We start from the raw sequence: 13,804 nt of genomic DNA, 5'->3' as shown, positions 1-13,804 counted from the left end.
GTAATAAGGACAGTGATATGGAACCTTCTGATCACGTCCTTCCATTGGTAAGTGAAACCCTTCGGCTTCGAATTCTTTAGCTGACTATCGTAGACTTCCCCTCCGTAACACAAAGAAGAAACAAGACATACCTTGGCGACCGAGCCGTTTCAACCTATCTTAAAGGTGCTAGCAGGCCTCGAACGCGACGATCCTAAGTTTGCCTTTCTAGTAGCTCGACTTGTTAGACTATATCGACGGCTATAGGAGTCGTGTGTGTCCAAGTATTTCGATAGCTAGAAGCTAGAGTAGAGCAATAAGAACTTAAAGGAGGCTGGTATTCATCTGAGAAAAGAGAGAGACAGACTTCAGCTTCGCTACGATAAGCAGCTAGCTCGACTACGCTTTTTTGAGTAGGCACTAGAATCATCTCGGGAACGGCTGATTAGCCTACTCGATGACTAGAACTACCCCTATAGTCCTAATTTAGTAGGGTTAACGGACGTCGTAAGAGAAGAGTAAGGAATTGCCTATTTCGGGTTACGCTATCCTATATCGGCAATATAGAAATACTATAAGCGGCGACGCGGTGTAAGGGGAATCACACCGTATCTAAAGTAGGTTATATATTTCCGAGGCTTTTAATAAGAAGGGCACTAAATAGTCATTATTCATTATCGTGGTCTTTACTAAAATAAGTATACGAACAATCCCGCTTGATTCAGATCAATCTCACTCGTAATTACTCGATATATTATATACAAAAAAATGTGGGTCTAGGGATAGCGTCGGGGGAAGCCTAGTTAACAGAGAATGTGCCGAGAGACTCGAATACGGTAGGGATTCCGTACGAGGCCTAAGGGATAGCCGGAAGATAGTGCCTATTACACGGATAGTATGCTAGGTGATTGTGTCTAGTAGCTGTCTACGTATCCGATAGAGATTCCCTATAGCCGTTTTAACCTGTGGTAGGAAGAACAGATCCTCTCCTATAGTCTCACTAGATATCCGGTTAAATCGTATAAACCGAAATTCTATCTAGTGCACCTCTTTAGGGAAAAGGAGCGCTGACATATAGAGGAAAATGTCGTTAGCCCGAGTAGAGTTAGTTAGAGGATCTAGACCGGTCCACTTAAACCCCGACAGACTATCGAGATTAGGATAGAAAAGGCATTCGATTAAGGAAGGCTCTTGATTTTCGTATTCTATAGGGTCGTCTTTGCTAAAAGAATCCTACCACAGATCATTAGGATCAGTAGCGAGATAGGGAGGCGGTGTCGGTATGCTAGAAGATTTATACTAGATAGCGTGAAGGTCGAGATCCAAATCGTAGTCTATAATATTAGCGCAAACACCTATTAAAGAAACGGGTATAGACTCGTTCAATCCGTTCATTTCTGGTATATAACTAGCCGTCGAACGCTATAGGGAAATATAGAGGTGTGTAAAGCAGCGATTTAACGTGGGTTAGGAGGGATAGAAAGCTGGAGACTAAGCAGTTTTTATTCCTCTCTTATTATATAGAATCAGGACAAACTAGGGGAATTTATAGCTAGATACTAAGTTATCGAATGCGTTAAACGTATTAATAGCGTGCACGTTAGTACCCGTCACTAACCCAAGGAAAATTCACTAGTAGTATAAGCCTTAACTCTCCTTAGAGAAAACAGATATAGATAGCGGAAAATCAAACGTCATTCTTTCTGCCTATAAACGCTCTACTATATAGAGACTTTACCAACCCTTAGGCTCCTCGGCGGAGTAGGCTTAAAGATCGCTCGCCTCTAAGGCTAAAATAACACTATTATAAAGAGCCTAAACCGCTCGCTTACGTTCCCATAATACTAAAGCTTGTATATTGTAGAGCTATAGAAGGATATCACTATCGCTTACTAGTAAGTCATTTGACGCTTAAAGCTGTCGCTGCTCCTCCTCGAGTCGTATTTTCTGGGCCGATTTGACGACGTAGTATTGCTATAGACAAAAGTATAAGTCGAGCAATTTGAGGACTAGTGTAGCGAGGGAGTCATTAAGGCTTAGTACTTTTATGAACTCCGCCGTAAGGGTACCGCGTGTTCTCACTAGGATCTATTTAGTATTAGTGGGGTTTTCATTCCCTGCCGTGGGGGATATGACCGACCTTGGGTTCGATGGTTATGCTGTTTGTGACTTGCTATGGTTGGTTTTCCAACTTAGGTTCATCTTCTAGAGCTTAGGATACTCGGCACTATCTCTTGGCCGGCCGATCAATGGGGGAAGGCGAAGTGGGATGGTCCATTTTAGTCATTTAGATGAATTGGATCAGAAATTATGCTCGAGGGGTATTTATAGCTGACAATTCACGCGAGGCTGCTGTTATTTCTATTAGTGCTTCCTTACCTAGTATTGACCGTACTTTTGAAAGGCTAGTGAACAGTTAGCTCAACTATTGATGCTCGATCTCACCGGCTGCTCACGAATCATCCAACGATATACGAAAAGGGAGAAACGAGTAAAGGTTGAAAATCGTTACCGAACCTATGGAATGTAGTTTGTAAGTGTACTTGTGACGCGTTGAATGTTAGACATCAAGTAGACCTCGGTGAAACTTAACCGTGACATTAATTTGACTGCAAATCATTTGGAATGAAGGAAACGGATATACCGCGTTTGAGCTTAATATCGATACCAATTGACGTTGGTAACCGCGAATCTCGCATTGTGGTACGGACCTACCAAAAGTAGGTTTCACTAGCTCTTCTAGGCTACCAATCCTTAGTGACTGCACCAAAAGGTTCGATGAGTGTTATTATATTATTTTGTTTTGGATAGGCCTCCGGGTATTATTTTTATTTCCCAGATCCAAACGATCTCCTCAAACTGCTGTCCTCCCACGCACCACGAGCACGTTGACTGTGAGATATGAGGAAAACTTGTTCTTCGAGATTTTAGAGGCTTAAGCGAAAGCTTCATGAATTCAAATATGCTTTTCTTAGTATCAGTCGATCAAAATCTCTCCTAGAGATACCTGCCGCCGCTTCCGAATTGGAACGTACACGACAATCAGCCGCCCCATCCCTAGAGGCGTCCCAAAATGATGTTAACAGATCATGAAAATGAGACAAAGGCACCCCGATCAGTTTTGATCCACTACCGCGAACATTCACAAAGCAGACTGAAACTAAACTCTTTTAGTTCCACAACCTGTCGGGTCGTCGTGCGAGAACAAAGAGCCTTCAGGTGGCCATTCCGTGCGAAACTCGTTTGTGAGGGAAGTTGAGAGACCGCACTGCGTGGGCGAGTAACAAACTTTCGTCATTCGTGAACTGCATAGTTTGTACCGGATGCATGTAACAACTGCACAATTGAAACCGCTTGTCGTCTGGAGAATGTCCGGATCCTCGATATTCACGGCTCGGGCCAACCTAAATGCACCTAAGGGTATGTCGTAGTTTGGCTTCTTCACCAGCCGGCCTCCGGTTTTGAAAAAAACTCTGTCAAGGTTCAAGACACCAAGATCGGCCATCAAAAGTTGACCACTCTCTCCAGAGAGCCATTTGACCTGTCAACTTTGCAGTCAAAGCTCTGTGATATTGCTAGAGACTTTCTCTGCGCGAGATGGCACCGTCAACGGCAGGCCGACCAAGTTGGCTAGCGGTGGTATGAAGCAGCCATCCGCAACCAGGCGCGAGTGCCGCATAGTTCTAGAGTTGCCGCTCCATCCATTGCGCATCCGGGCCAGCGTCAGATATTGTCAGCCTCCAGGAGTCGCCCTATATCAGGCAACACCGACAGGTCACCTTATGGGCTTAGACAAGACCCACCGGTGCGGCTGTCAACCAACCCCGAGCTAGTGCAGCCATTCAATCCATTTGTCACTTCCGTAATACTGCGGACGAACAGTGTTCCATAGCATGTTTCGCCGGCTTAACCAGCTATCCTAACATCGGTCGCTAACATCTGGGCTAGCGTCTAAGACTTGACGCTTAAGGGTCTCACCCTAAGCGACGAGGTCGACGACATCCACTATGTATTTTATCTTACCGAGGATGAAGATCTTGCAAATAAATGTGTGATCTTACGCTGTTAGTGCAAGGCGCTTTCCCACCTAGCCTGCGCGGAAGAGTGGCTAGAAAAACGAAGTATAGGTTTTAAGACGTTATGCTGTGTGTGGTAAGTAGGGCTGATTCTGATTATCCAATGCCCGAGGTGCTGATCAATATAGTCGAAACGAATGGCCTTTAGACCCTTCGATTCGCCCACTACGGTCCAATCGTCGGATGCTAAGACACATCATATACGCACGGTAAGTGAATCATCTCCCGAGAGAGAACCTGCCACTATCACGAATTCATCACTAAATGACCCGAGTCAGAGCCAGTCGCGTCAGCGGTCAGTGGGACCCCAAGGGAGATCAGTTGAGCAGAGCGTGGAGGATGGCCCCCGTCGCTCGGCTAGGCTAGGAGCTCATCTACCACGAGGCCCTTCTACGTCTACACCACCCCGCCGGTCAGCACGACTAAATTCCACTCGAAGATGATCTTGGTCACAGCGGAGGTGTGACACAGCCGGTATTGGGATTAGTATCAGAGAGCATAGCTATGATTTAGACCTTGGAGTAAGCTTAGAAATAATACAAATGAAGTCCTGAACGTTCAAAATCGCAGAGCACCAAAACCACGCGACCTTTTCATCTTTGCAAGTACTAGATGCCAATACACCCCCAAAACCTGTTGGTAGTTTCGTTTAATTTCGGATATTTTTAAGATCGAAACTATATTCATACCTAACGGTGGTGGCCAAAGAATTGTAGACATGGATTTATCTCAGTGGAGCGTGTCGCGTCAAGACGGAGATTGTTGACAGAAGAAACACACCTCGGGCCGGTAAGAGACTCTGGCAAACTCCTATGCTGGTTAGGTTGACTCTCGGAATCAATATGTTGAATCTGGGAAACTCAAAAGCATTTCTAGGATGTCAAGGATATACATTAAGCATGCGGAACGGATGGAGATATGATCCGCACGGGACCCACATGGTGTACATGGACTCCCCTGAACGCGAGGAAGCTACCTTTCCTTTGCTTCCTCGCGCTACGTCTTGTATCTGGAGCCAACTATAGTTGTTTCTAATATTGATTATTCATCTTGAAACACTATCCACCTCTATGTATACGTGAGACCCCGCCAACCCCGACAACAAAGACAACAAAGACAACAAAGACAACAAAGACAACAAAGACAACAAAGACAACAAAGACAACAAAGACAACAAAGACAACAAAGACAACAAAGACAAAGACAACCACGACAACAAAGACAACCACGACAACAAAGACAACCACGACAACAAAGACAACCACGACAACAAAGACAACCACGACAACAAAGACAACCACGACACCATGACCTCCAAGTCCAACAATGGGAATCCTAACGCTCGAGGAGCAGAGGAAGTAGAATGGAGAGGACGGACAAAATCAACGCACTGAGCAATCGCGCACACTTCGTGCCATCTTTGCCTATAGCTTGCTTTTCATATGACTTGGACGAATGACGTGGTTTGTCTTCATATCCTGGTTCAAAAGTGTAACCCTGCAACCGTTTTTTATGTCCCTGCCCTTGTAGGCGGGACCATACCACCTACCAAGCGCATGTGGATGCGGTCTGTAGTCAGGATCCCATTTCGCGATATCGGATGACCGAAGTACCTTTATCGCCGGATATCTGTAGTAACAGTATTCCGAGTAGACTCCTTGCTTTGTGTTGGTGAAAACCTTTTCTAAAGGTAGCTTTACCGATTCATGACATTCAATAACATCGTAAATATTCAAGGTAATGCCAGACGGGAATTGCACCTCATATCTATTCTTGTCATATTTCCAGCCATCCTAAAGAGCGGCAAAGAACTTTTCACTTTCGTATCTGAGATCGCCTGAATAATCACCTACGATAAGAGCAAGGTAGAGACGAGTTGACGATTTTCTGGGCCGATAGGCGCTTAAGCTATGGCCAATAAGAACTGGAGAACATCCATCAAATGTCAGAGCAAACTCCAGCCAACTAGTATTTTTGAAGATCTGTTTCCAGAGGATAGAACTGGTGTTTATGATGTTTTCGACATCTGCTAGCGTCAGAAAGTCCTTGATACTTAACCAAATATCAAGTGGGGTTTCAAAGAGCTTTATTGTGAATGACTGGCCCTAGTGCCGGTATTGATCCAGATCGTACCAGGGAAAGTATTTATAACCTATAGCGCTATTTCAGAAATGCCTTAATCTTATAAAATAACAAGTAAGAGTCCTACATTTTTGTCAGGCCCTCCGAAATGCACCTATACCTGTGGTTATAGAGCTAGTCAATAATAGAATCTATCCTCCGGATTTCTCTAAAAGTTGCGGTGGCCTAATTCCTTACCTATCCGAACCTCCCTTATTTGCACCCTAGCTTAAATAGATATTTTCCATAGGCGAGAAAACATGCTGTTGATGTTCAGTGGTTGTCATGTTCAACGTTCCGAACGTTAATATCAATTTTCTGACACCATTCACCACCCGTATATCGCCAAAGGTTGTTATCTAAGAATGTTCAGCGAATGTATTAGTATGATACTACCAGGCTGTTGTGCCCTAGTGCTACAGGAAGCACAAACAAGACTCCGCCGGTCGCTTTTTTCTTTATAAGCTGAATCACGACGGGATAGCAACCCACGAGATATCGGAAATGCTACGCCCTTCCATATATCCCTATTCACTACCAATTCCAATCTAGTAGCCATGTTGCTCCCGGGAATACACTTTAAATCAATTGGTGGTTCGGGCAACACGTAGATATGGCAACTGGATTGAGACATCGTTGATTGGATCGTCTTGATCTACGTACCGTGATTAAGGCAACAAATTAACATCCGTAGTCCTCCTGGGAGCCGGCGCCGATGTTGCTAACCCGCGAAAACTTGACAGCAGATATCTTTTTTATGGTGGAAATCAAGCATTCAAATGCTTATGATTGTCCTATTATGGAAGCTATTACACCCTTATTTTCCTCTTGCCAGAGCAGCACTATCACCAGCAAGAAGGAATCATTATGGACCACAAGCTGTCATAGGTATCAAAGGGTCCAATACCCCAGATATAGAAGAAAACAATGGACTCATATGGCAAACTGGTATCGTTATCTTAGATCCCCTTCTCGAGGAATTCATCGGCTGACAATCTATCTCGTGGAGGCAATGAACCGACTAAAAGCTTCTGTCGGGTTGTTGGCCAGTTTATCCTCGGAAATCGCGGCCACACAAGCCAGGTTTTACAGCCATCTATTGACCAGTCTAGTGGCTCTGTAGCTATAGAGTTAGCTACATCTATTGTTAGCTCGAGGGACTATATAATCACTCTAAGCGCTATAAAGGCTCAAAGCCACGACTTGCCCCCTCTGAACGTGAAAAAGAGACCAGCGGAATCCCCAACCTTTTCACGAAAGCGACGTCGACATTCATACTCTAGCTCTTAAATACTGGGCCGCTCGCAGACTTATGCATCGAAAGAGACTCCCAAGCCTTACGAAAATTAGTAGGCAAATGATAAATGATACAATTCAATACCTGCAAATGCTATCTGACCACATCTTGATCTCCGACACCATTTTGTTTAGGGAGTGGGCCACTATGCATCTCGCCACCCAATTGCTACAAAGCTGGTACAAAGATATCATTACGAGGTAGGAGATGGAATCAAACGCCGTATCCAAGTGTACTTTGTCACCGATATAGCCAGAAGAGAAGTGCACGAAGTGTGCTGCCGCGGATGCGGACGAGCTGTATGATTAAGAGGTTACTCCTTTACTACCTCGTTGGCTATCTTTTGATAGAATAACTGGCCCTTTTGGAAATGGACGAGCAAATATAGTGTTTTGCAACTAAGGGACAGTATTTAAGATCTTGTTAAGCTTCTAGTCTATCAGTCCGCGGACAAAGAACATTCAGGTGCGGAGACCACTCGACAAGCAAAAATAAATATATATAAGCCAGCTGCATCTTGATCTCCAAATAATGTAATAGCGACCAAAGATGCCTAGAGTACATATATGTACCAGAAAAATCGGAATTGGAAGGATGAAGCAATAGCATTCTTCAAAATGCTATTGCCTTGAATATCAATTCCAGCCACTCTTTGGTTATTCAGCCCGCTTCACTCGTAGAGATGCAACTTTTTGTGCTTTACCATCTACAATAACTGGACCATTTTTGCCGTTCTGTTAATCGGCTCATGACTGCTGGTCATTACAATTCGGCTGTTTGGCGGTCATTCTGTGTCTAAATGTCTACATGACAAGAAAATCAGAGCGCCGGGCCCCAATCAGCTGTGCCAGTATTCGTCCGAGAATTGTGAGAGAGCGACTCGCCGTGCTGAAAAGCCAGCTTCCAAGCCAAAGGCATACCTAACCATAACCAAGCCCACCGAATTCTCTCTCTTCACCTGGAAAACATGGTCGTTGCAGCGTTAACTAGATGCTGGTCGCATAGAAGTTGCGAGTGGTCATTACATGGCCATGTAAGTGGAGCTCTGTGCAACGCAATAATTACAGGCAAGTTTGCCACTTTATGAGCCTACCAATTATTGTAATAACCACACCATGCCTGATCCGGTGCGCTCGTCGACTTATAAGCGAAACATGAGGCCGCCGTTACAAAGAAGCTGCCGCAGACTCTGACTCGTTTGATAGCTTCCGTCTTTATTTTTGGCGCGTTGTCGGTCCTAGGGAAACTAGAATTTGTCCGTGGACAGTATTCCCTAGCGCTGTGTAGGGTAACAAGATCCTGAAGAAGTTGAGTTTTGAGTAGTGCGGTCATCTGTCAATTCGCATCGAGTTTCTAATTAGCTCGAGACTCAGGTTCATGATGGCTGACAGTTTATTGTCAGTTATAAAAGGATACACGTGCCGTTAATGGTTTGTATGTAAGCTCTGTGGCTGATCGGCCTTATCTTACGACTGTCAGTCGATGCTGGCATCTCCTATCACGACCGAGAGTCGAATCCCTAATACCGCAAGTACGAAACAACCGAATTGCACTTTCTCTCTTAGTTCTTACGTTTTGAATCCGAGAGAACACCGCCCTATCATTATGTCATCCAACCTACCTAAGGACAACATGATATATGACCTTGGCACTATCAAAGCTCAATATCAGCTCCCCATTTCGATGTCGGCCCCCACCACCCGCGAGAGTTATACGGCGGCCACCACGAATTTAACAGGACCTCACCGCCGCGGTAGATTGAAGGTTGTCACGGGGCCTCCTAAAAGCCTTTGCCTACCCTACTTGTGTGGCCTGGAGAATATCGCATCCGTCCTGATTATAAGATAGGAGTCACTATGGGATACCTATCGGAAAGTTATTACGTATGAGAATGCTAGCAAAGTTATAATTGCTACACGCCGCACTCGCCCGTCTCGTATAGTAGCCATCCGGACATACGGGAAAGACAATGCTCGAAGATTGATATATAGATTCGGACGTCTAGAACATAGGAACGTTCTCTCCTTATATAAATGCTATATACACGAAGATCTCGCGTCCTTCCTAGTTGATGACTTGCCGCTGACGCTAGCGTATGTTGTCGCTTTTCCGTCTATTTATCCTAGCGAGACAGAATTGGGATCTATTATCTGCTAGGTTAGTCGCTTATGCCCTTCGATGAGCTGTTCTGACATTCTAGATCCTAGATGGTGCCTGCTACTTATCTTCATTTGGCCTTACCGTATCAATCACTGGCCTATAGTGATGTATTATTTGGCATTGATAGGATTATTAAGATAGGTTTGTTAACCGCCGCATTCTTACATTATCTGACTAAAATTTCGTAGCAAGTTTGGACCTTTATATAGATTGCACGCCAAAGCAATCTGAAATTGCATATATTGCAGCTCTTCCGTCGATAATGATGCGGCTTATGCAGAAAAATGGCAAAGATCAAGGCGTTATTAGCGTGAATAATCTGGAGCGATGGCTAATCGATTCTGCCGCTGTAGAGTTTTTATCCGCTACCGAGACGGTAGAATCAATTAGGTCGCTGAGAAATGTGAGTTCTCCTAGCAAGGTATCGTGTTTCGCTAATATCCAGTAGCAACCCCTACTAGCGGGGAAGCACCACCCAAGCGATGATTTAGTGGTCCTCGTAAGAGCAGCTCTACTCTCCACTAGCTTGAATTGTATTTACGACCCCGGCTCTAAAAAGTGCTAAGGGATAAGATCTGGTACGTAACTCAGATATTCGCGAATCCTCGTTATGGTCGTAGGCTTCACCAATAAGCAACATTTCACGCGTCTCCTACAGTTATCTTGCCACTTATTAGGGTACTTTGTTTCTTTCACGACATAATCCATTGTTCTGTTCTGTAAAAATCCTTCTAGTGTTGTGTTCTAGTGAACTTAATGCAACATAGAGAACGTTACGTTGCTGGTGAAAAATCAAGGCTAACATTGAATGCCTTGGGGACTTTTAGTGACAAGCACAACCTTGGCAGAGCCGAGTATAAAGGATTCATGCGGGCAATCTCTATTCGATAATAAAGCCTCATGCATTCTTTTGGAAGAGCTCACAATATTCCTACTAAAAATAAACTTAGCTCTTCAAAGCCCAATACCTGAGATCGCAACGGTACTGAATTGCTATACGTCCATGATAGATAGATTTTAAGCATCTAGAACCCAAACACTAAGATAGGTAAAACAGCCAATTTAATGTGAATGCCTCAGAAGTACGTATGTTTATCGCTTGCAGACTTCGACCACTTGGTGATTACCGGGGAAGCGAAACCAACTGGTGAGTAACGGCATCTATGGGCAATATCTCCAGATTTTATTGCCCCCAACGGCTGCTAATAATAGTATTTAACACTCTAAAGTTGAGTTGGAAAGAGCCAGCACTAGTTGGTTCATTTCACCGCTAGTAAACTAAAAGGGTTGGTTGGCGTACGAGCTATCCACGCTAGCCCTATTGTTTCTCGCCTCCTTCCAAATTCCCCTCGGGACCATAACTTATTTATAAAGACCTCCCCTCAGCTTCCACTAGCCTTCATGTTTGCACAGAACATAGCACTTTGAGGTTGTTATTTGCAACACCCACCATAAATTCCATGCATTATATTACTGCTCTTTCGTTGACAGCCTCCCTCCTAGGAATAGTAGCTGCCACTGGAAACCTAGTCCATCGATATGCGCAACTCCGTGCGAGCCAGGCTGTCGTGCTAGTAACCTTGGCGAGGAAGGTATCTACGGCGATTACATTGGTTTATATATGCTATTGGGTAATTACGATACAATCCGCTCCGTGAGCGTTGAGTCTATCGAATCAGGATGCACTCGTACGTCCCGGCAATTTTTAGACTATATGTTACCACTAACAAATTTTTAGTGTACATTTACAGGAATCTGCAGTGTCATTCTGAACGGATCGAGGTTCCTCTTATGAAATGCGTCAGTGGCGAACACGAGTATAAAATGTATAAATTGGTATGCGATGACTGAGATGTACTTCCTAGGAAGAGGTAGCCAGTTGAATGCATAACTGGGAGATATGGAAGGCTGTATTGAACTGTATTGTATTCACCTGCTCTGTCTTATATGCGCCCCGACTTATGCAAGAGGGAGTTTTTGAGACCCGCACTACAGTATAACTGAGAAAATCATAGGGAGATAAACCAGTCAGAAATTCTAGCAAATTAACTTCTCGAGATATCAAAATAGCCTCCTCGAACTTGATTTGAGCAAATTAACATTTGGTTTCTTGATACACTAAACGCACTTGACCGTCCCAGGTTAACCATCCATGAGTGTTAGTTGTGGAGGATTGAAAGAGGCCTGCTATCATATACATAAGCTGAGAATTCGTTAAACTGTTTTCCTTTGAAGGCTCCTCAACTTTAGTTAATGTTATCGGCAATGGAAGTCGTTTGAAATGTTGCCGCATCCCTGGCTTTATGCTCTGAAATTCCTCGTGAAGCGTTCTTTTCAGTAGACGTAATATTTCTTTCTATTATAAGCTGCCCCCTTATTTACTATATCTTTTTGCTATCCGAGAATGGGCACACAAATTAGTGGCTCAATAAAGGGCCGAAAACCAATGCCAATGACAACTTTAGAGGCGTTGTTCTTATGATATATATCTCTACAGTACTAATCATGAATATGAATAGTTATAACTTTTACAGCCTCCATCAATTGTCGAAGCCATTACTCGCACTAGAATGGCCCCAAGTGCTCTCCTACCAGGCCGTCAAAGTGCCAAAAATCACTCTAAGCTAGTACTTCTACTGCGTGATGGATAGTCCTGAACCACCACAGAAAAAGGGCACTCGCTATGAGCACACGCTTACGTAAAATCACTACCAGCCCCTCCGGGACGAACCCAGACTCTTCGAATGATACGAAATTGGAGCTTGTACCAATCTGATTTGATCATTGGGCAGGGCGTGCTTTGCGCGTGAAGCGTAACCTTACCTATTCCTTGCAGCTCACAGGGTTCTAACGCTATCAAATTTACATTATATGTCCGCATTCTATTCAATTTACCGTGATAAAATCTAAAGAAAATGTTGTGGCTCAGGGGTATGAATTGTGTTTTATTCTAGAGGGAAAGATGGGGTTATATATACAACACGGAGCCAAGTTGATTGTAAATCAACTTGGTTGCCTGTATAGACATTTCGGAGCTAATTCCGATAAAGCGGCTTACTTCCTGATCTGCACCAGCCTCATATCACAACAGAAAATGAAATGTAGTCTTGATATAGATAATATGCAAAAGTAATAGTCCTTACACAAACCTAATAGACAGTAAAACATAAGGCATTTTATTACTAGTCTTCTGAAGAAAGAAACAAACAGAGCTCAAATTAGTATTTCGAAGATACCTCACTTTTAGATCGGGATGGGCTCAAGGTAGGCTCAGGGTAAGCTCAAGGTAAGCTCAGGGTAGGCTCAGGATAGGCTCAGGGTAAGCTCAGGGTAAGCTCAGGGTAAGCTCAGGGTAAGCTCAGGGTGAGCTCAGGGTAGGCTCAGGGTAGGCTCAGGGTAGGCTCAGGGTAGGCTCAGGGTAAGCTCAGGGTAAGCTCAGGGTAAACTCAGGGTAAACTCAGGGTAAACTCAGGGTAAACTCAGGGTAAACTCAGGGTAAACTCAGGGTAAACTCAGGGTAAACTCAGGGTAAACTCAGGGTAAACTCAGGGTAAGCTCAGGGTAGGCTCAGGGTAAGCTCAGGGTAAGCTCAGGTTGGCTCAGGGTAGGCTCAGGGCAAGCTCAGGGTAAGCTCAAGGTTAGCTCAGGGTTGGCTCAGGGTTAGCAAAATTGGATCTCAGCTCCGATGAGGGGAAAATCTGTGAGTTCCCCGCACTGTATTGTCACGCTTAGTCATTCATTCCCGCCAAGCATCGCTGTATGTTTTGCATGGTAATTTTGACAATACCGGAATAACTGGTTGTAACACACAGTAATCGTGCCACGCGACCAACAGCTTTCAATACCAGAAGAGGGTGTTGATGGGCCCGGCGCGATTACATGGACCGGTGCCCGTTTTGCGTGTAGCTTGCAATCTAGTGCTTAGCTGTGATACTATACTGCAGTTTCATGATTTGGACTCTCAATTCGCGACTCTATAGGCTTTAGAAACAGAAGGCAATACGCACCTCGGGAACTATTTCCGAAGCTGCCTCTTGCTCCTGATCTACACTAGCCTCATACAGTATCATAAAAAACACATATAGCCGTATCAATTAAGAACGTGACCTATGTATCAATTGTCTTAGGGCAGTATGCTCTAAATCATCTTCCCACAATCAACGATGTGAAC

The 13,804-nt window shown here is 44.3% G+C and overlaps 1 protein-coding gene across 1 annotated transcript; it reads left to right on the top strand.

Moving 5' to 3' along the window:
- Nucleotides 1-2,919: 2,919 nt before the first annotated feature.
- N7489_003541 (uncharacterized protein) lies at nt 2,920-3,613 on the top strand (the record flags this gene model as incomplete). The annotated part of the gene is made up of 3 exons (XM_056709296.1): nt 2,920-3,057; nt 3,154-3,220; nt 3,468-3,613. Coding segments are annotated over 3 exons (351 nt in total), but the record flags the coding sequence as incomplete, so codon positions are not given.
- Between the last annotated feature and the right edge of the window lie 10,191 nt (nt 3,614-13,804).

Source organism: Penicillium chrysogenum (assembly GCF_028827035.1).
Source record: "Penicillium chrysogenum strain IBT 35668 chromosome Unknown utg000001l_segment0_segment0, whole genome shotgun sequence".
Lineage (NCBI taxonomy): Eukaryota > Fungi > Ascomycota > Eurotiomycetes > Eurotiales > Aspergillaceae > Penicillium > Penicillium chrysogenum.
The sequence above is the reverse complement of the archived record's forward strand: the minus strand, read 5'-3'. Positions and strand labels throughout refer to the sequence as shown.